This window comes from Nematocida parisii (genome assembly GCF_000250985.1).
Source record: "Nematocida parisii ERTm1 unplaced genomic scaffold supercont1.6, whole genome shotgun sequence".
Lineage (NCBI taxonomy): Eukaryota > Fungi > Microsporidia > Nematocida > Nematocida parisii.
In genome coordinates this window covers 288,460-309,710 of record NW_013524651.1, presented here as the reverse complement: position 1 = coordinate 309,710, position 21,251 = coordinate 288,460, and the positions used below count along the sequence as shown (strand labels likewise).

Genomic DNA, 21,251 nt, shown 5'->3' with positions numbered 1-21,251 from the left:
GTTTGTGCGCACTCGGTCTTTTTATGCACTATACTGCATATACCGTGCGATAATTATAAATTGGTTTCTTAATGCCATTGCATATTGTATTGCGTAGTCTATAGTATACATGAAGAAATGCATTTCTAATATTTTTGTTATTTATTAATACCGGAATATTTTGTAGTTTCATGTTTTTTTATACTTCGTAATATAATCATAGCTTATTAAAATATATAAGGAATGAATTATTCTGATATTAATAAATCATGCAGATAACCCGAAATATAAAATTATCTATTCTTTACAAACATTAAATCAAGGGTTATTTTATGATTTTAATACTATTTTATTATAGAAATTATGCAAATCTGTGTGGCATTGGCAATTTAACAGGAATTTATTTATGATTTGTCCTTTAATGCAGTCATATTGAATGAGGATGTTTTGTGTGTGGAGTGTAGAAGGTTTATAAAGTTATTCAGATTGGCTTTAAAGAGTGGGCTAATGTTTTTAAACAGAGAAAACACTTGCTCTTGTGTAGTTGGCTGCTCTTTTATGAATCTAACAAGCTGTTTATCTGTCATGAGGAACTGCGGGCTTTCATCTTCTTGCTTTGCTATAAAGTCTCTAAGCATGTGCAACTTAACAGAAATCTCCGCGGGTTCAATGTTCTTCGACAGAAGAAATTCTTCTGGTGAAAGGTCGGATTCGATTTTCTTTGCCTTATAGTTATACCCTGATACAAACTGTTCCTCTGTGCACTTCTTTGCCATGCCTGCTACAGACAGCAGAAGATACCCGACTTGTTCGGTTAAATCCGTGCACATTTCTACTGAAATTGGCTTGTACCTCCAGTCCATAAGCTGTAATTGTTTTCTCAGCTTTCTTCCCGTCGCATACATTACAGCTCTACCTAAATTTGTTACTTCCTCTGGATACCCATATATACTTAATAAATCAACATACGCCTTTACTGTATACTGCAAGTCTTTTTTAAGCCAGTATACCTTCTCGGTTGCTTTATAAAACACTTTAACCACAGACGGGTTGCTCCAAAATGTAAGCAACTCAGAATTATTTCTTAGCTCTATCATATCAAATAGATATATGCTCTCAAGAGTCGCCACCTGTATGTAACAAGTAAATCCACTATAACTTCTGAATTTATGGGTTTTTATATCTACGCCTACAGCAGCTTCTTGCAGAATGTGTGTATTTGCCATCTTACACTCCTCAGCCGTCTTAATATAGTAAATATTTGGTGATATTTCTGTTGTCACATCTATAATCTTTGTGGAACTGTATAGCTTCATCAGAATGCTTCGGGTTGCATCTTCTATGTTTTCACACCCTTCTACAGTTTGACTATCTACCTCTACAGTTTCTGCCGGTGTTTTTGCGCTCTGTGCGGTTCTTATAAATGAATTAGAATGATAAAATCCTTCTGGCTTCATTGCATATACATCCCGATTTTTAAAGTTGATCTGTGGTCTAGGAATGTTCTTCGACAGAACAAATTTCTTCTTTGTGGCTGATTCTATAAGAATTGTTGTTGGATCTGGGATTATATTCTCTTCCTTTACGTTTTCTGTGTTGGTGCATGTTTTGTGAATATCTTCTAAGATATCTTCTATTGTTTTGAGAAGAGATAGCGGTTCTGTTGATATTTGATTCTCAACCTGCCCTATCAACTCTTGGCATTGGTGCAATTTGCTGGATATTTCTGCTTCTGTCATAATTAGCTTTTCCTGTTTTATCATATTGGTGTACTTTGTCAGTGCCTTTGAGAGCCGCTCAGTAGCCTGTGGTAAAAGCATAAAAAACTAAAAATTTTATACTAATAAGTTACACGAAATGAACGCACAAAAGAAAAAAGACGCTGCACAGAAGGCAGTTGTGAAATTTGGAAGAACTAACACGCACAACCTCACAATGGGGATTGTTGGTCTTCCAAACGTAGGGAAGTCTTCACTCTTCAACTCCATGACTGGGCTGCAAGTGCCCGCTTCAAACTATGCATTTTGTACCATTGACCCATCAGAGGCGAAAGTGTGCATAAAAGACAAAAGATTTGATGACCTTTGCAAAATATATAAGCCAAAGAAAACAACTCCTGCATACCTAACGGTGTTTGACATTGCTGGCCTGGTGAAAGGGGCTTCTGAAGGGCTTGGGATGGGAAACAGTTTCTTAGAAAATATTCGACAGGTGGATGGAATATTCCATGTGGTAAGGTGTTTTAATGATGATTCTATTGCACACGTTGATGACTCAGTTGACCCAGTGCGTGACTGCATGGTTATTCGAGAGGAGCTTCGTCAAAAGGACTTAACAGACGCAAAGAAAAGGCTGGAAATCGCAAAGAAGGAGCTAAGATCAAAGCCATCAGATAAGTACTTTAAAATCTATATAGAAGCACTAGAAAAGCTAGTTGCTGGTTTAGAGGCAGCAAAGGATGCCAGATTCATTGACTTTACCTCTGATGAAATAAAATCTCTTAGACCGCTAAATCTAATAACTGCTAAAAACGTAGTTTATCTTGCCAACATCAGTGTGGACAAGTACAGACAGAATAAGCCCACTTCTCTCGCAGTTAAGCTTAAAAAGCACTTAATGGAAACAGATCCAGATGCGCCCTGCATATTAGTATGTGCTGGTATTTCAGTAGATGAGTCAACCGAATATTTAGACAAAGCTATCTCCTCTGGGTACAAAACACTTGAGCTGATTACATTCTTCACGTGCGGTCCCGAAGAAGTAAGATGCTGGACTATTAGAGATGGAACTCTGGCCCCTGATGCAGGAGCAGTCATCCACACCGACTTTAGAACAGGATTTGTTGCTGTGGATGTAATGAGTTATGATGATTTAATAGAATACGGCAGTGAGCAGGAGCTAAAATCTAAAGGGCTGTGCCGAATGAAAGGAAGAGACTACCCTGTGGCAAATGGTGATATTCTCCACTTCCGGGCAGGCAGAGTTAATAAAAAATAAGTATACCGGCTGATTAGTTTGTTTTTATTTTACGGTTGTTACTGGGGGGATACTTCAAGAGTGGTCTTGGCCTCCTCCAGTCTTTCTTTTAAGCTTTGAATGTTTGCTGCTACTATTGCTGTAATTTTCTGTGTTTCAGCTTCCTCCACAGCAATTTTGCTGAGAATTCTGCCCTTCCTTATTTTTATTCTTTCTAATGCTTGCTCACTTTGGAAGAGCCCATTATCTCCCTCTGCTTGTATTTTCAATAATTCGGTTTCTGCCTTGTCCACTCTTCCAACAGTCATTTTATACTCTTCCTCTGTTGCTTCTTTCTTTTCAATGTAAACCTGCGCGTGCACCTTTACTCGCTCTTCTTTCTGTTCGATTTCATCGGACAGTGCACTGTGTGTTTCTGTCAATAGAATGTTTTTCTCTTTTTCTTTTTCAGCTGCAGCTTCTATCTGCTCAATTTCTTTCTGCAGTGATTCAAGTTTTTCCTTGGCAAACTGCTCGTGTGCTAAAATGTCTCCCTCTATTGTATATTCTTCATACTCCAAAAAGTCTGTGGCTGTTTTTTTCCGTTTAATTTCTATTCCAATATTTATACCCGTCCGAATTTTCTTAATATCTGCCAGAATTCTTTCAAATTCCTCTACCTGAGTCTTTATCATTTGGTTCTTAAGGTCAATCTCTCGTATTAGAATTGTTTTTGACCTTTTTATCTCTTCTAATGACTTTATTAACTGGTCTCTTTCATATGTCATTTCCTGTACATGCTCCGGCTTTATTGGCTGCATCTTTATTTCCTCCTCTAGCTCTTGCTTTTTCTGAAGAATCCTATCTGCATCTTCCTTTAGCTTTGTATATGCCTTTACAGTTTCTTCCAGCGCCTTTTTATAATTTTTGTTCTTTATCTCCTGTGACTTTCGCAGATTTGTGATTTTCTCTAGGTCAATTTGTGTTTGCTTCTGCTTTTCTATTACCTCTTCCAAATCATTGAATGTTTCATTCTTTATTTCAGCTTTAAGCCTTTTTAGATGCTCTTTTTTCTCTTCTGCTATTTTTATTCTTTCCTTGTTTTTTTGTGCTATTTCTCTTTCTACTGCCTCTTCCAGATCATTGCTGTCCCTTCCTTCCATGTAGTTTGAATACTCTTTGTACAAAAACTCATAGAAAATGCTTTTAGACTCTTCTTCAATTGATGGAACGTCCATTAGCTCATATACACTATTAACAGTCTTCACCAGCCAGCCAAGCATAGACAATAGCACCGGCCATGTATGCGGTGTTATTGCTATAAGCTGACTTCTATTTATCTCAGAAATGTACGGATACTTTATTGCTCGCAGAAATAAAGGCGCTTCATCTTCAATTCTCTTTGTAAACTCTGCAGTTGGATCAATAAAAGACTGAATGTGCCTAAAAATAGATTGAAAGTCTTTCGACGATGGATTACTTAACAGAGCATGAGAAAAGGGCCTGTCATACTCAGTGGATGAGAGAAAGTTTATGATAATATTTATATTCTCTTCCTGATGGGTTTTTTCTCTTGGATTCCTTTGTTTTCTTCTGGGGTCTTCACTTAGTGTTAATCTACTTATTTCCGAAGAAAGTGAATTTCTTGCTGGCATTCCTGCCATTGTGGCTCTTCGCATTTCTTAAAATTATTTTAATTACTAAATATTATATACTTCTAGCTTTTTGTATTTTTATACATACAAGAATATTCTGACATATTATTATTCTATATTTTAATACACTATGTATAAAATTATAATTTTAGGTTATTATGAATTAGTCTATAAACAGAAATGAGTATTAATCTATTATGTAGCTTGTAATAAGAATATTTTATGATCTAGTTATATTTATAATGGACACTTCAGACTATTTCAGATTATGTTATAGTGCATTGAATGAATATTAATGATCAATGCGTAACGAATAATTGTGGCAATACCACCACTTAGGCATGAGCTATCGAGGACGATTCATTAGTGTGCCATCTTTCATGATGATCTCACCACAAAAAGGGCTAAAATCACAAATCAGTAGATTAACTTTCGACTATTTAACCCGAGTTATTTTCTCAACTTAAGAGGAGACTCAGGAAAGCATCGACGGCTTAACTTCAGCACCAGGTCTAACATAACTGTGCTCTTGGACTCCGAGTCTGTACACGCTTAGACCGAATCCTAAATGCATGAAGAGCTTTCCCCTTCCACTCTCTTCTCTATCTTAACAATGTCTGCAGTTAATAAGTCTATAAAAACACTAGCATATTTATAAATAATGCTCTAAAAACTGAAGATGAAATAGAACCAGAAAGCAGGAATGAACAAAAACTTAATGAAAAAGAAGCTATAAATTTCTGGACTACTAAAATATTAAAGATTGCTGTAGCAATAATTATAATTGTTTATATAATTATTCTTAGTATATTCATGATATATCCCACTGAAGCAAAAGAAGTTATGAATAATTTTCTATTATTCTAATTTAAGAGCTACTTAAAATAATTTATTTTTAAATTCAATAAAAATACAATTTATTCGGGTTATTCGGGTTATATTAACTGTAATTTTTTTATAATAGAAAATAGTCTATTAATATAAGCATTGGGAACTCGCTTTGTTGTTCTGATAGTGCCATGCACTGATCCTCTCTATTTTATATCCTGCCACTCATATCCATAAAGAAGCTGTAACAAGTTAGTTCTATTGGCTGCTGAGACACATGTATCTCCTATGTTTTATACAATGTAATTTACTTAATCTCCACAGGTTCTCTTGGGTTTTTTGTATTATATTTCTTAGATATAATTAATTTTTCAGTACAAATATAATGTTTAGAGAATATCCAAAGTGTACATTCACTTATTATAATAAATATTTTTAAATGAAGAGTTTATTTTAAAATTGTAGAAATAATATTTTAGGGTTTATCCATAATTAAAAAGCATCTAATACGTTTTTTATCCTTAGCAATAAAATATTTAGAATCACATACCAGGACATGGTTTTGAGAAATTCTATACATAAAAGAGCGCCAGTGGTTCTAACTAAACTAATATTGAATTTCTTTTCTGAGTTATCTATTTCATTGTTCTTACTTTTTATTTGTAAAAGCACTCTATAGCATGTTATAAACAGAACAGATGAGATACATAGTACTATCTTATACGTTGTTATAATATATATATACTTATCTACGGTTTGTGCATACATCTTTGTTGTGCTTTTATCTACAAGACTATTTTCTGCTGCCCATAGCTTCCCACTATTAAGTGCGCTAGATGATGCCTCAGATATATAATTTACTATTTTTTGAAGAATTTCATTTTCATCTTCTCTAGTTATTTTCCAGAATTGGTAACTGCCACAGAGGAATAGCATATAGTTTATAGAGAAAAACACAACTGTTTGGTATATCAGCACATTGCGCCTAACAACATACCCAAATATTGTATTTATAACAAAAATACAAGATATGTCATAGAGGGCTTTTATAATAGAACCTATGTGCAGCAAAATGTCTAAATCAATGTTCAGCCAGTACAGAGAAAGGCCTATAAATATAACATTTGCAACTATAATTACCCACTTAAAGATTTCTATCACGAATCTATAATTTCGAATACCAAAAACAACAAAGTACATTATGGATGTAAGTAGAAAGTCTGCCACCTGTATATACTTAACTACTTTGTTGTAAACAGTGCCATCCGTGGGCTTTGCTTTATATGCCAACTCATGGAAGGAGTTCATAGACACTAATCTGACAATATACATAGTAAGTATAAGAAGGAGTGAAATGCCAAAGAAGCATACTTTGGGATTATTTATCATGCCAAATACCCTTTTAAAGTGAATAATAATGTAATTTGTTCTGCTATATAAAAAAACTAGCCGAAATGTTTGTTCCCTATTATTTTGCTGCTCACTATCCTTATTAGCAACAGCACTCTCATTTTCTAAAAGGAGTATGCTGCTTTCTTCTTGCGGGATGGGATGATCTACAATAACATGCTCATTGGAATTATTGTCTTCAAAAGAACTAATTTCTTGATGCTCAGGCGTGTCATAGATATTATCTATGTTTTTTGAGGCAATTGTATTATAAACAGGATATTTCACATTGCCATTTGGACTATAAGGCATTTTAGTGTTTTCTTCTTGGTGCACACTAGATGGCACAGAGGTATTAGATAAAAAGTTTGTTTTTTGTTTCTCACTAGGCACGCATTCTGTGTTTCTAGTGGGAGACTTTTTTTGCATTTCTTCTAGGTCTATATTATTATTCTTCTTTATTAGTCCTATTGTTTTTATATGTGTTGGGAGCTGGTGGTTAATGAAAGAATTTCTATTCATATTTATCTTTTTTCAATATATTTGAAATATTTATGTGACACACATCTCATATCTTTATGTTCTTTTGATTTGTAATAAAAAAGATTATTTAGATATATTTCGTATCCTACAGAATGATATAATATGTAAAATGAATATATACAATCCATTAAGAAAAATGCTCTACTGACCAGTTACTGTTATTATTAGATACCTATCCATAATATAATCAAGAGAATCACTGTGATATAACTTGCATATATGGCATATCCTACTAGGAATATATATCAATCCGATCAAAGCGGTATAAATCGAGAAAAGTCTCCAGTGTGCAGGCTTTATTAATATCACTTGCTTTTTGTGGTGGCATGTGTGAGTACTACAATTTGTTGCCAGAATAACAAATTGTATGGGTATCTATGTACTTTGATTATCGTTGTGCGTATAAAAATAAAAATAAAATAGAAAACAAATAATAAAAACACATAGCAAACATATGAAACTAAAATATAACCTCAAATAATCTAACTAGATTACTACTTTAATTGCGAAATTAATCATCTCTGGTGTGCTTGTAGATGAAAAGAGGTAATTTGTCACAAATATACATAAAGAATATACAACTATATTTATTAATAAATCATTTTTATATTACGATATATAATGTTGATAAATGATTTAATAGATATTTAGTATAATATTTACTATAACTGTGGTGACGCCGCCACTCAGACGTGACTCCCCGAGGACAATCCTTCTGCGTGCCAGCTCGTGTGGTGATCCCGCCAAAGCAAAGGCCGAGATCTCTGAATCAGTATATCAACTTCCGACTATTTAACTGGAGTTCTTCCCACAATGTAGAGAGAGACTCAGGGAAGCCTCGATGGCTTAACTTCAGCGCCAAGCCTAACACAACTGCGCCCGGGACTCCATGTCCGCGCAGGATTGGGCTGCTTCCTAAAGAGAATAAAGAGCTCTCCCCTTTCAATCTCTTCTCTCTTGGCTATGTAGCAGGGCGGCGGTGGCGTGACTCCTTGTGGGTATGTCAAGCAGATTAAAGGAATAAACATATCCTGTTTATATTTTCAGATTATCTATAGCTAATTTATTATATGAAAGATCGCATTTAAACTATATCTTTCTGAATATGGCTAGTTTTCAAAAGTAGAAGGGTCTAACGACCATTGTTCAACAGACTTAACACCAGCAACCGATTTAACATATTCTTGCACAGCCATGCCACCTAATATGTTTAAATATATCTCAATGTGTTCTATACAGGAAACTTCGGATTTTTTAGGTTCTGTATATGCTCTTGACATAGAAAGTGTCTTAGTTGATATATAAAGAATATTCTTATTATTACAGTAAGTATTTTCATTTTCTATGTACTCTTTATCTAAATCGCACATAAACACCCATGTTGGTTCTGCAGTGCACATACTGTCCCGGCAAACATTTGCTCCTATTTGCAACAAAAGCCTTACCATGCAATCTACCATTGTTTCCTTTGCATTTCCTTTTATGTGGATATGTGACTCTTTGATTCTTTTCTGAGCTTCATGCCCAAATAGTTTTATTTGTCTGGAGTATTTCTCTTCCTCCATTCTTTTCAATTCAAGCAAAAAACTTTCTATGCAGGATGACAAGGAGTGGCTGCTATTTTCAGAAAAAAAGAGCAAACAGTTATTCTGTCTTCTAAAAGATCTATCAGAAGAACCGCAGAATGCTCTTAAAGAACAAATTATAAATCTACTAAAAAGCACAGTGGAAAGAGTAGAAACCATCTACCCACGCACAGTCAGGATATTAGACCCAATTCCGCTAATTCTTCTTCTTATTGTAATGCGAAATAAAGAGTATAAAGAACTAGAAATTCCGCTTTGTAAAAATATAGAGGAAATAGGAAAAGGAACACCCCCACATATTTACAAGGCCATAGGCATAACATGCAAAAAACTACCGAATGAAGGATGGATATATTATGCAGTGAAAGATATAGCAGGTAACAGAAGAAAAGAAGCTAAAGGAATAGCAAAGTGCATTCTGTCTGCGATATGGGAAGATACAGCAGATCATCACCTACACTGGAATACTTTGTATAATTATACATTTACTGCATATACTACAGAATAAATATTACTAAATATTCGAAAATTCTATAATAAAATTTTATTTGTTTTCACAGGGATTCTTGGTAATTTCAGTTTTATATTCTATATATTTTATTTGTTATTCCATAGGTTTATGCCAATTTTATGCATTCATTTAAGTATGCGCGATGGTTAAAAAGAGGAGAAGGTCTTTGTCGCTTATAATATGGTCTTTGCTGCCTCTTTACGCCCATGCATCTTTTTAAATGTGTGTACGTGATTGTTGTTGTTAGTATCATTATTACAAATGTAAATAACGTCTCCTCCATTTTATATTTTAAATAGAAAATTACATAAATGAAATTAAAAGGTAATTAATCCATAAAGGGTAAATTTCTTTTTTGCCGGGAATTGTGCTTTTCTAGTAATTATGTAACTATACGGGGTTATACAGGGATGTTTCCTAAAAATGCAATAATTTACATTTAATTTGTAAATAGGACTTATTCACATGCGGTTTATGACTTAATATAGCGATTGCACATGTGGATATAGTTTAATTGTTTATAGCACATGTAAATTGCTGAGTATTTTGGATTATATATTAAATTCGTTTTAGTCCTTTACATATATATTCATTTTCTTATATTAATTCATTTACCACTTAGGGTTATATCTTTCCTTTTCTGTCCTTTTCCTTTTTTGCTCATTTCCTTTTCTTCTAATATTTTTTCTATTTCTATCACTGTTTAATAGGTATTACCAAGAGTTTTTATACATTGCATATAACACATCGAGTATAATGCCACAGTAAAACACAAATATAACTTGAGGTTGTCTTATTTAAAGAATATATCTTATATAAAATGTGTTTATGGGTTATTTTGCATTTTCATGTAAAGATTAGCTATAATAAACATAGCATATAGAATAAAAGTAAAATCTGAAAATTGGCATTTATTTATTTGGGTTCTTTGGCTTCTTAAGAGAGAGTCTGTTGATCATTGCCATTTCATCATCCATAGCAACAACAATTTTGTTGCTATCTCCGGGAATGAAACTATTTGAAACAACTTTATAATCATTTCTCTTAATTTGATAGTTGAAGACATGGCCTTTCAAGACTTTTTCCATGTCCCATACAAGTATCCATTCTCCAGTACTGACTATACGTATTTCTCATCTTTATCTGTACTTATACTGGCATTTGTGAAGTTTACCTCTCCATTGAAGTAGTGGAGATGTTCTGGCCGCACAATTAATTTCTTTGGAACTGGTTTATTCTGGCCTAGACTCTTTTTAAACCCACATACACCTGCAGCCTCGGTTACAATTAGCATAAGGTAGGACTTACATGTACCCACCATGTATTTACCACTTGGTGATATAAAAACTCCCAAGACAGAATCACCTAGACCAGGCAGGAGTGTTTTTGCTCTTTTATCTAATGAGTCATACATACGAATGTCACCTGTCTCTGATCCTAGAGCAAAATATCCATTGCTGGTGGAATCTCCTGAAGTAAACTTTGTGTTTGTACTGTAAGACTTACCTTCTATTAAGCCAGCAGACCTTGGGTCAATTTTAAAAAGTCTGTTCTTTGACACTCCTACAAAATCGTGTGTGAGCGGTGCCCCTCTTTCATCCTTTGCAGATGAGAAAAAGTCTTTGAGTTCATCTTTTGTATCCCAGCACTCTGCTACCTTTTCTGTGTTCAGATCTATCTTGTACATCATGTCCTTTTTGTTTAGATCTGACACAATTAGTGAATTGTTGTCTTTTGCTACAATCATTTTATCTGGTGTTACGTTCTCTCCCTTTCTGAGTATAGCCTGGATAGTTCCTTTATAGCTAAGATCATCGTCTTCATTCTTGAATATACCAATAGCAGAACCTCTGGAAACAAAAGTATTGGCTTCATTCACTGCAAGCGCACGATTTCTCTCCTTGTCGCGCCCACCAAATATATTTCCTGCTGCCTGCGCATACTTCTTTTTACTTGTCTTTTTCCGTTCCAACATGATTTTTGTATCAGAAGATTCACTGTCCTCTTCCTCCTCACTCTCTTCTTCACTGCTATCCATGTCTTCCTGGTAATTATCTATTTCCATTTTCTCTAAATAGCTAACCTCTTCGGGTGAGTTTGCACTAACAAAAGAGGAAACAAAAGCAAATAAGGTCGGAAGACTAGGAAAGATCAGCCTGTACACCTCCATTTCATTACTTCCATTAGAAGTACTCCATGAGAAGCTGTGCGTCTCTTGGTCTACATAGAAGTCTGAATAGCTCTGAATTAAGTCGCCTTTTCTAATTATATTGTATTCTTTATATACACGAAGGACAGTGCTGTTTTTTATCTTTAGCAGTCTAACACTCACAGACCCATCTAATAAATCATACTGCTCTGTTATCTGATTATACTGCTTAAGACTAACACAGTCGTTTGTATAAAGCACCTCCCAGCCATTTATCTTAGATTGAACACAAACTAGCTTTCCATAAAACTGAACAATCGTTCTTGGCAGGTTTTTTCTAAATACAAATGTCCATTTGTCTTCTTTAACAAAGAAATACACAGACAGCTCCTGGCTTTCTGTTTTATGAAAGTCTATATAGGAAATATCCTCTAACAAAAAATCTAATCTTTTATCTCCCCCAACTATTTCCAAGTTCTTTTCATTTACTATGTTTATACTTGCATCTGACAGTTTTAGTGCTTTATTACAGTATAAGTTGCCAGATACTTCAACTCTTTCAATACCAAACATGCTCTTTATGTGCTGCAGAACCATAAAAATTTGCATTAAATATGCTCCTTTTTATTTGCAGTATGTTTAATCTGCGACACTTAGAAAGATTTGTAGAAATGCCCATTGGTAAAATAGAATGGGACCCCATTGAAGACTCCAAACTAATTCAAACAAGTGAGCCACTCTTCCCATCTAAGAAAAGAGTGAACTTATTTGAACTGGAAATGAACAACAGCTTATGTAAGTTTGAGACTACATGGGAGAAATAATTCAAAATATGCCAAGTATATCCAACTATATTTAGAATAAATTACACTGTTATATGAATTATTACACATCTTCTATAAAACTATGTGCTTTATCTACATTTATAATTATGTAAATAATTACTACAGCGGTAATCCGTACCAATAAGTATATTACTGCAATTTTAGTCTATGGAATGTTAAAGTAAAAATATGAATTTTCTTAGAAGAGAATAATGTAGAGGCCTTCTCTGCTAATATGCGAATAGAAAAAATAAAATGAATTTATGCATTTGGATTGCCCCTATTTTATTATTTTACCACCATGTATAAACTAAATTATACAATATATGAAATTATTCAATGGTACACAGATTTATTCTCTGAAGTACTTAACCACAGATTCTCGCAAATTAAATACAGGTATAATTTCATCAATTACATCCATTTTAATCATTCTTGTAGAAGAATCATGCAGCGCACAGAACTTCTTGGCTAATTTAGACGCATCAATCTTTGAAAATGGAATATTTGAAGATTTAAGAATAGATGCAAGCTCTGTCTGCTTGCACTTGATTTTTGAAAGCCCGTCTGGGTGTATGACGCTTCCTTTTGCCGTGGGATGTGCAGCAGATCGGATTTTATTACCTATTTTTTTATCAAACACAACCCAGGAGCCCCCTCTAAGCTCAGAGAATGGCGGCAAGTATGTGAATATTTTAGAAGATGACCCTTCCATGCTTTTAACTATCTCAGAACCATTTTGCAGCACGCCATTAAACATATCCAAATGCCCAGCAGAAAATCCTTTCCAATTAAGAAGAATCAGGATAGGAATGGATTCCCGTGTGAAATCATTAATTGCTAGTGCTATTTTTTTGGCTGACTCAGACAAAAGTACATTTTCTGTCCATGTAGTTTGTACTACAGCACTTGGTGAAAAGTCTCTATTTGTTGCCTCTGGCGCAGGGAGCAGTTGATGTACAGTTCCTGTTCTGGGGAATATCACACCACATGAAATATTTTGTATTTTTGTTCGACCAACTTGCACATTTGGTGCCCATCCGCTCAAATACTCAGTAAACCCATCTGTGTCAGATATGTAATTAACTATCTCCTCTGCAGTGAATCTCTCTACTTGCTCATCATATGTATCTTCCCGCAAATCTTCTGCAGCGTTATTTGATTTATCTGAGGATTGGATGTATTGAAGCCATTTGAGTACCTCATTCAGTCCACTTAAATCACTTGTTACAGCTTTGTGCACCACTCCATTCTTCTCTAAGATAGATGGACCACCAATGTCTAAATTGTTTTTATATATTTCTTTTTGTAATAAACTATTCAGTGCATTATATCCCGTAAGAATAATTGGAGAGTCTTCCTTTTGAATTATTCTTCCTCCAATACTTGCCAGATACGCACCAATGCCCACAGCCCTTCCTGTTGCATAGGTTAGTGTAGGAACTTCCTTATATAAAATGGCCATAGATTTAGCCACTTGTGCTGAGTATGAGAGATTTTCAACGCCCATTCCATACACCCCTATTATTTCTATTATTTCGTAGACTTTTCTTCCTTCAATTTCTCTTTCTGAGACGTCAACGACTTGTTTGTCTGTGAGTGAATCGTACATATTCTTTTCCATATAGATTATGTTTAGATTATTTTCGTACTTTATCATTGGTTTTAACATTTCAAGTACTTCTATCTTTGCACCAGAATTGCTTGACACGTATATAAAGGGAATTCTGTTGGAAACTGATATATTGGCACACTCTGTGAAGTAATTGTCCTCATCAATAGAAAACGCTCCGTTTTTCGCGGTTATATCGTTGCCTATAAAGACAAAATCAAATATTTCATTAGTGAATCTCCACCCAAACATGGCAGCATTTCTCTTATTTTCAATTGGTAATATTCGCAGATCGCCAGATACTTCCTTAATAAGAATACTGAGCAAAAGCGCTGCATCGTATATGCAAATTGTATTTAGAGACTTTGCTCTAGCACGAGATCTACATAGAATATCTTCAGTGTACTGGCTGGGCACAAACAAATTATCAGATAATTCATTGTTTTTTGTGTTTTTTATATCAAAATCACCAATTCTATAAAATATTGGATTTTTATCAACAGTTAAAACCACTTCTCTAAATCCCTTCTTGCTTTGTATGTCTAGTATAAATGGCCCCATATTATTAAAATATCCAATAATGTGCCATGTACAGTTATAATCATCCACACAGTAAAACTTATTTGGTATTTCTTCTTTAAAGTAGAAATCCATCTCATCAGAGTATTCTAATTCTTCCATTACTTGCATATAAAGAATTAGTGGTTGCCCTAATACACCAAATAGTTTGTACCCAAAGAGTGTTTCATTCACTATCTGGTCTAAATTATTTTTAATGTCATTCTTACTGAGAACACAATAAATAATGACTTTGTCATCTGCCGAATGCACAAATACTTTTCTGTCTAGTAGAGCATACTGGAATGAGTTATCTGGATTGTTTTCTATGGCCATAGGAAGTCTACCAGTATGCGTATAGAATACATTAATATTGCTGTATCTTATACTTCCAGAATATTTTATGTATTCTATACATAATCCATTCACCTGAACTAAAGTAAACTCTGTGCACTTCTTCTGTATTCGATCAATTATTCCAGGAATATCTTTCTCAGAGATCCCTGCAATATTTATCCCAGTATTTATAATAGGATCATGCTGGGCATTCTCGATTTTTATTAGATAAAATACATCTGCTGCATTCTTACCTATTTCAATTTTTATTACTCCTGCAGTTGGATTGCCTTCTTCTATGGCCATCTCTATATCACTCTTATTAAATACCTTCTTTATCCAAATGCCTAACAAATTAACCATTTTTACTTTCTCACTATTCACAGCCATTATTAGTAAAATTTGGTTATTTTTGATGCTCTCAGCGTTTTTAATAGTTTCTTCTTTACTCAATTGGATAAATTGGCCAATTTCTTCTTTGATTTCTTCATTGTATATAATCTGCTGTAATTTATAAATATGAATGAATACATCTGTCCTATCCAGTTCATTATTATTAGAAACTTTCTGCTTAAGACTATTCAGTGCATTCTTAAACTGAATAATAGTTTCGGACGTTTCATCTAATAGATAAACCAAACAAGATATAATATACACTACAGCCGCAGAATTTTGTATATATGTGCTCTTGGTGTATTCCTCTATTGCTTGGTTCATCGTACTCAAGTCAAAGGATTGTAATTCTGTTGGTATGTTATACCCTTTAAACAAATTCAGAGTTAAATCTCTTTGGGTATTTTTGTATACAAGCTGCTCAGTATAACAGACAACAGCATCTGATGCTCCGCCTGATATTTCTGCTAAAATATCTCCTATCTCAACTATTTCTTCTGGCCGTACTTTATACTCAAGCACCCCTCCCTTTGGTGCTTTTATTCTAATTAAATTCTTCATACTTTCAATTTCCAAATATTCTTCATCCTTTTCCACTGACCCTTCCTTTAATAGTTTTACTATTCGCCCGGGCACTGGCGCATGTATTTTATTCCCTGCAAGATTTTCTGTGAATCTAACAGTCTTTCCCTCGGTGTGTAATTCTGTATACATCTTTGACTTTGAGAAGTATATTACCTTTATCTCATTATCGCTGGTTTTTACTCTGTATTTATCATCAAACAGACAGAGTATTTCTAAAACCGATATACCGCCATTTATTTCAATTGCGTACACATATCTGTCAACTTTCTGAATTTTTGCTGTTATTTGCAGCTGGTTTGTTTGAAAGGTCATTTGAGTGTCTGGCTTTCCCATACGGTCAGCAGATATAGCACAGAACGAAAGAATAAAGAAAGGAGGCATTCCAGATAATTTTACCCATTCTTCTTGAAATACTTCTGCAGTGCGCGTAGTGTGTTGGCTATTTTTAAATTCATCGGTATTAATAAGATCACTAAGAAAGTTGTTCAGGTGCTTTACTTCGCCTGTAATTTTCACAGAGCTTAGTGCCATTCTTAGAGCAGATATAGCCTCATCTCTGGTCTCTCCTATCCCAAACACATGCCCAAATTGTGAGTCGTTGTATGGAGTAATAGCACCACTGTCCACAGAAAAGTACCCAACAGTTCCAGACTGAAAGGATGAAGAAACAGAAAGCTTTCCACTACTGGGAATAAACTTGCACTCTGCTGACTCCGCAATGACTCTAGCGCCCACCACATGCCTATGCCCTCTGAATTCTTTTAGTATACCGCGCTCTTTTAGCCTAGGAATTGTTGCCCCACATGATATTAACCACTGTATACTGCACAAATTATTATCTGTTAATAAATCTGTCACTGTATGCTCTACTTGCAATCTTGGATTGCACTCTAAAAAGAACATGTCGTCAGTGTCTAAATCCAAAACAAACTCCACAGTGCACGCATTATGGTACTCTGCCGCATTTACTAGCTTGCCTGCCATTTCTGCTATTTTCTTTTCTTTTGCAGTGTCTATAATGGACGGTCCCTCTTCTATTAATTTTTGGTTTCTTCTCTGTATAGTGCAGTCTCTAGTAGATACTACCTCATAATTGCCCGCTTTATCCGCAACTACCTGTATTTCTATGTGCTTAATTCTTCTCAAGTACTTTGTGACAAAAACTGCTTTGCTTCCTGTTTCATCCTGTACTGTTGCAATTGCCTGCAACAATTCATCTTCAGACTCTATAATTCGGATGCCTTTTCCACCGCCGCCCTCAGGTGATTTTACCATAATGGGAATCCTGTTTTTCTGCAGAACTCTTGGACTTTTGATAGCTCCGCCACCTCTATCCATGGAATACTTGGTATGCCAGAACTATCAGCTAGTTTGTTTGCAGATATTTTACTGCCAAGAAGATCCATTGCATGCTCGCTTGGCCCTATGAATATCAATCCATTCTTCTTACACTCCCTGGGAAAGCTTGGATCTTCAGAAGAGTGCCCCCATCCCGGCCATACAAATTGGCAATCAAAGTGAACTGCGCCCTGGCATATAACTTTCGGAGATTTAAAACTATTCTCTGGCGACTCATCAAATAACTCAATATACCCTGTAAGACCGTCTAGATACTTGCTCCTACTAGCACGATCAGATGGCCTTTCCATTCCGTAGAATTCAAAAATATTCCTGCCAAATCTTCTGTATGAGAAGTCCTGCATTGAACTGATAAATTTAAAGGCAGCTAATGAATTATTCCCTATAAATATTCGAATTCCTTCATACTTTCCATTTAAATCATCTAAAAACCTTTTTAACTCGGTCACTTCATTCATAACACAATCCATAGTTAATTTATTTATGAATAATTAATTCAATTTATTTCTGGCATTTGGGGCTAATTCAAGATTTACTAATATACCATATTATGTGTGCCTAGCTATATGACTGCACACTGTATGATTTTGAATTGGGTACTCTAGATGTATATACGGATATAACAGTAATAAATACTGATGCTGTTTTAGCTAATGAGAAAATATCTGAAAATAACTGATTCTTTCCCAGCACATTAATCTCCATAAGGACAAACACTGCTTTATAGCTAAGATCAAGTACTCCTGCTACCAATGACATATAGCATATGTTAACATTCCAGCGAATCATCTGGTTAGAGAGGTATCCAGATATATTCTCGGGCATCTTGTTCTGCTTAATCATGAAAATAGTGAGAAGGCTAAAAATACTAATGCTTAATGAAACAAGTCCACTAAATACGTATAGAATAACCCAGCCAGACAGGCCTTTAAAAAAAACCAACATTGCGGCCATCGCAATACTTTGCATTAAACCAATCGATGCACAAGTACTTCCCCAGGGGATTAAAGACTCTCTATGCCCTAGCGCGCCCATTTGAAAGGATGCCATTGCAAGCACCAGGAAGTTAATTGCCTTTTGGAATGCATCAATAATAACTTCCATGGTAAGCAGATTCTCAAAGGCCAAACTCATTTGTGCCATAAACACCTCATAGCCACCAAAATAGCTGCCCAGCAGGCATCCAATAGACCACATCATATAAAATGAAGTAAGCATTACAGCCAATGAAATATTGACAGGATCAATAATTTTCACTCTATTTTTAGGATGGACCCCAAGCCTTTCGTGGGCAGAGTAGTAAATAAACAGGATCGGCATAGTCAACGAGTTAAAAATATCGAGTAGAAATATAACGGGAGTGACTCGTATTGCCATAATAAATAGAAGAATATAGAATAAATAGAGTGTTTTATCTCTGTGACAAAGTTAGAAAGAAGACAATCTTAAAACATTCCAGGATTTTTGGAATTCCTTTGAAGATAAGCAGAAATTAATAAATTCTTCTTCTGAGCCTGGCACCTCCATTGGTTTTGCTGGCGATATTGCGGTAATTTCCGATAAATATTCAGAAATATTTTTAGTGGATATTTTTGAATTTTTTAGAGTGCTTTGGGATATTTCACTCTGGCTCGTTTCTGTGGTAGGATTAGAGATTTTAATACATTTATATATCCATTTAGCAAAATCGGTCTTATTGTTTCTGCACTTAAGAATTAGTTCATACAGCCCTTCTGGTGATTTGTCGGTTAAAGAATTTATGAGTATCTGCGCACTATTTGATGAGTCACCGACTGGAAAGAGGTCTTTGAAGAAATCCTCAAGACTCTTCTGTGTGACTGTATCCCCAATTTCTTTTTTAATGGCAGACTGCATAAATAAAAGAAAAACAACAATATGTATTTAATTCTAGATCGATTGTGTGGTAATTCAAAGGAGCATGAATCATGAATGGCTCTTTTGTGCTTATAATATCTCTGTACATTCTCTGTTATTTGTTCTTCACTAGAAACGACATATTACATGCTTACAATGGATTTATGGTTATTTGGTGTACTATATATAGAATGCAGTGCATAAAAATCAAGTTATGGTTTAAGCTATTGTTCTAGTGGCATATTCTGATGTAATGCACTGACATTCACTATTTATACTAGTGTGTCTATTATAAGATTGAAGATTTCGGGTATAGCCTGATATAAATCTAAACTGTCTATAATGCATTAATAGAGTATGAATGCCATAGACAATTGTGATGGTGTATGCCTATCTACTAACAGTGGAGGAAGAAGTTAATTAAGGTGATTCAATATTTATTTTAGAGAGCGGTCTAGAATAGTCTAATCTACATAATATAGAGTGATTTACTATTTTGTTTATGGTATTACTGAGAGAGTGTGAAGGCATTATTTGTGAGGAATATAGAAAGTATCAAGTCAGAACCAGCATACATCACTGGCAGTTAAGAGATATGATATCAGGAACAAACAATCCAAATGAAGTAGTTTATGTGTATGCAAATTCCATTAATGTCCTAAACACTAAATCAGAAAAAATACATACCATTTCAAGAAATTTAGTATTTAATCCCACAGCCATTTGCTATAATGATGAGATTGTTGGAGTTGGCGGGCAGAGAAGCCAGCTGTACATAAAGAACATTGCAACGGGAGCTGATAAAAAAATCACAACAGGCGGATCAATAAACAATGGGCTAGAAATATTCTCGCATTTTGGCGACAAAAGAATATTAGTCTGTAATAATGATGAGACAGTAAAGGAGTACTCTATCGATAATATGAGAAGATGCTCTATAATAGAACACGACTCTCCGGTAAATAATTGTTCTGTTAATGCAAGTGGCCGAATTCTAGCAACAGTTGGCGATTCAAATGAAGTGTCTATATACACAGTAGGAAGAGAAAAATATCCGCTTATCAAAAAAATGAAAGCAATGAACGATGCATCTTTCAAGGTTTCATGGAGTCCATCTGGAGTATATTTAGCAGCAAGCACGCAGGATGGATATGTCTGTGTGTACGACATACGTAATATGAACGAGAAAATACAAGCAATCCGGTCTGTACAAGGATCACTGGTAAAGGGCGCCTGCCGTAATGTTAAATTCTGCCCAGACAGTTCAATGGACCTTCTGGTGTTTACAGAGCATGTATCACATTTTACAGTAGTAGATATAAGAGACTTTAGCAAAAGGCAGAGTATTGCGGTCACAGGAACAACAGGCGACAAACACATTTCTGGCCTGTCCTTTGGAGAGGATGGTAGAAAGCTATACATTGGAACAGAAATGGTAATATATGAGTTTGGATTGAATCTGTTTAATAGAAGGCTATTTCAAAGTGGAAGTCTAAACTAAATACAGATGAGCCCAGCATACTCCATCAATCTATTTCCGAATATTTTCTGTCTAATATTTGGTGCTATTTTTGTATGTACAGGCCTGGAAGAAACATATTTTCTAGGAAATTTAATAAATGAAAGAATTAATTCATGCGTGTTTTTTATTTCTAATAGTAATATGTATATATGAAATTATAAATATAATATATAACCCGAACTGACCCGATTTTTGTATGCAATAAAAAGAAATGGATGTTTTCTATACCGTATCCGAAAAGTTTTTAATGAAAGAAGCCACTATTGAGATGGAAGACAAAAGAAAGGGCGAGGGCCAAAAACCAACAGAAGGTTCAGCAGTAATACAAATGCAGAAAGAAGCAGTAGAGCAGTTAAAAGGGGTATCCATTCGGCACTATATAGAAAGTGATGTGGTAATTCGTACAGTTGGGGGAAGTAAGTTAAAGTTAAAAGGGTGGTCAACAGAAACAAAGCCAAAGGTTGCATCAGAGCCCGTCAAGCCAATACATACTTGCCATATATGTGATAAAACATTTGTAGATAAAAGAAGACTTGCCATTCACATGAACATGCATGAAAAGAAGTCCACTGAAAATACTACAGCTTGATAT

The 21,251-nt window shown here is 34.8% G+C and overlaps 15 protein-coding genes across 15 annotated transcripts; 5 read left to right on the top strand and 10 right to left on the bottom strand.

The window, feature by feature from the left end:
* Positions 1-356: 356 nt before the first annotated feature.
* Positions 357-1,799, bottom strand: NEPG_02353 (uncharacterized protein; the record flags this gene model as incomplete). The annotated part of the gene is made up of 1 exon (XM_013204726.1): positions 357-1,799. The coding sequence occupies one exon, from the start codon at positions 1,797-1,799 to the stop codon at positions 384-386; it is 1,416 nt and encodes a 471-aa protein (XP_013060180.1). The 3' UTR covers positions 357-383.
* A 37-nt stretch (positions 1,800-1,836) lies between these two features.
* Positions 1,837-2,987, top strand: NEPG_02352 (GTP-binding protein YchF; the record flags this gene model as incomplete). Its single annotated transcript, XM_013204725.1, has 1 exon — positions 1,837-2,987. The coding sequence occupies one exon, from the start codon at positions 1,837-1,839 to the stop codon at positions 2,974-2,976; it is 1,140 nt and encodes a 379-aa protein (XP_013060179.1). The 3' UTR covers positions 2,977-2,987.
* Positions 2,984-4,613, bottom strand: NEPG_02351 (uncharacterized protein; the record flags this gene model as incomplete). The annotated part of the gene is made up of 1 exon (XM_013204724.1): positions 2,984-4,613. The coding sequence occupies one exon, from the start codon at positions 4,611-4,613 to the stop codon at positions 3,015-3,017; it is 1,599 nt and encodes a 532-aa protein (XP_013060178.1). The 3' UTR covers positions 2,984-3,014.
* A 1,296-nt stretch (positions 4,614-5,909) lies between these two features.
* Positions 5,910-7,328, bottom strand: NEPG_02350 (uncharacterized protein; the record flags this gene model as incomplete). Its single annotated transcript, XM_013204723.1, has 1 exon — positions 5,910-7,328. The coding sequence occupies one exon, from the start codon at positions 7,326-7,328 to the stop codon at positions 5,910-5,912; it is 1,419 nt and encodes a 472-aa protein (XP_013060177.1).
* Positions 7,329-8,022: 694 nt separating this feature from the next.
* Positions 8,023-9,094, bottom strand: NEPG_02349 (uncharacterized protein; the record flags this gene model as incomplete). The annotated part of the gene is made up of 1 exon (XM_013204722.1): positions 8,023-9,094. One exon carries the CDS (start codon positions 9,092-9,094, stop codon positions 8,459-8,461), a length of 636 nt encoding a protein of 211 aa, XP_013060176.1. The 3' UTR covers positions 8,023-8,458.
* Positions 8,943-9,443, top strand: NEPG_02348 (uncharacterized protein; the record flags this gene model as incomplete). Its single annotated transcript, XM_013204721.1, has 1 exon — positions 8,943-9,443. One exon carries the CDS (start codon positions 8,943-8,945, stop codon positions 9,441-9,443), a length of 501 nt encoding a protein of 166 aa, XP_013060175.1.
* A 49-nt stretch (positions 9,444-9,492) lies between these two features.
* On the bottom strand, positions 9,493-9,729 carry NEPG_02347 (uncharacterized protein; the record flags this gene model as incomplete). The annotated part of the gene is made up of 1 exon (XM_013204720.1): positions 9,493-9,729. The coding sequence occupies one exon, from the start codon at positions 9,727-9,729 to the stop codon at positions 9,553-9,555; it is 177 nt and encodes a 58-aa protein (XP_013060174.1). The 3' UTR covers positions 9,493-9,552.
* A 623-nt stretch (positions 9,730-10,352) lies between these two features.
* On the bottom strand, positions 10,353-12,204 carry NEPG_02346 (uncharacterized protein; the record flags this gene model as incomplete). Its single annotated transcript, XM_013204719.1, has 1 exon — positions 10,353-12,204. The coding sequence occupies one exon, from the start codon at positions 12,202-12,204 to the stop codon at positions 10,567-10,569; it is 1,638 nt and encodes a 545-aa protein (XP_013060173.1). The 3' UTR covers positions 10,353-10,566.
* Positions 12,205-12,230: 26 nt separating this feature from the next.
* Positions 12,231-12,465, top strand: NEPG_02345 (uncharacterized protein; the record flags this gene model as incomplete). Its single annotated transcript, XM_013204718.1, has 1 exon — positions 12,231-12,465. The coding sequence occupies one exon, from the start codon at positions 12,231-12,233 to the stop codon at positions 12,417-12,419; it is 189 nt and encodes a 62-aa protein (XP_013060172.1). The 3' UTR covers positions 12,420-12,465.
* Positions 12,466-12,694: 229 nt separating this feature from the next.
* Positions 12,695-17,178, bottom strand: NEPG_02344 (uncharacterized protein; the record flags this gene model as incomplete). The annotated part of the gene is made up of 1 exon (XM_013204717.1): positions 12,695-17,178. The coding sequence occupies one exon, from the start codon at positions 17,176-17,178 to the stop codon at positions 12,772-12,774; it is 4,407 nt and encodes a 1,468-aa protein (XP_013060171.1). The 3' UTR covers positions 12,695-12,771.
* On the bottom strand, positions 17,172-17,732 carry NEPG_02343 (uncharacterized protein; the record flags this gene model as incomplete). Its single annotated transcript, XM_013204716.1, has 1 exon — positions 17,172-17,732. One exon carries the CDS (start codon positions 17,730-17,732, stop codon positions 17,172-17,174), a length of 561 nt encoding a protein of 186 aa, XP_013060170.1.
* A 36-nt stretch (positions 17,733-17,768) lies between these two features.
* Positions 17,769-18,624, bottom strand: NEPG_02342 (uncharacterized protein). Its single transcript, XM_013204715.1, has one exon. It carries the CDS (start codon positions 18,580-18,582, stop codon positions 17,821-17,823), a length of 762 nt encoding a protein of 253 aa, XP_013060169.1. The 5' UTR covers positions 18,583-18,624; the 3' UTR covers positions 17,769-17,820.
* Positions 18,625-18,670: 46 nt separating this feature from the next.
* Positions 18,671-19,137, bottom strand: NEPG_02341 (uncharacterized protein; the record flags this gene model as incomplete). Its single annotated transcript, XM_013204714.1, has 1 exon — positions 18,671-19,137. One exon carries the CDS (start codon positions 19,135-19,137, stop codon positions 18,691-18,693), a length of 447 nt encoding a protein of 148 aa, XP_013060168.1. The 3' UTR covers positions 18,671-18,690.
* Positions 19,138-19,639: 502 nt separating this feature from the next.
* Positions 19,640-20,727, top strand: NEPG_02340 (uncharacterized protein; the record flags this gene model as incomplete). The annotated part of the gene is made up of 1 exon (XM_013204713.1): positions 19,640-20,727. One exon carries the CDS (start codon positions 19,640-19,642, stop codon positions 20,636-20,638), a length of 999 nt encoding a protein of 332 aa, XP_013060167.1. The 3' UTR covers positions 20,639-20,727.
* A 143-nt stretch (positions 20,728-20,870) lies between these two features.
* On the top strand, positions 20,871-21,248 carry NEPG_02339 (uncharacterized protein; the record flags this gene model as incomplete). The annotated part of the gene is made up of 1 exon (XM_013204712.1): positions 20,871-21,248. The coding sequence occupies one exon, from the start codon at positions 20,871-20,873 to the stop codon at positions 21,246-21,248; it is 378 nt and encodes a 125-aa protein (XP_013060166.1).
* Positions 21,249-21,251: the final 3 nt, after the last annotated feature.

Bases quoted from the DNA above. Each gene is read 5' to 3' on its own strand.
- NEPG_02342 (XM_013204715.1), bottom strand. From the start codon at position 18,582: ATGCCGATCCTGTTTATTTACTACTCTGCCCACGAAAGGCTTGGGGTC.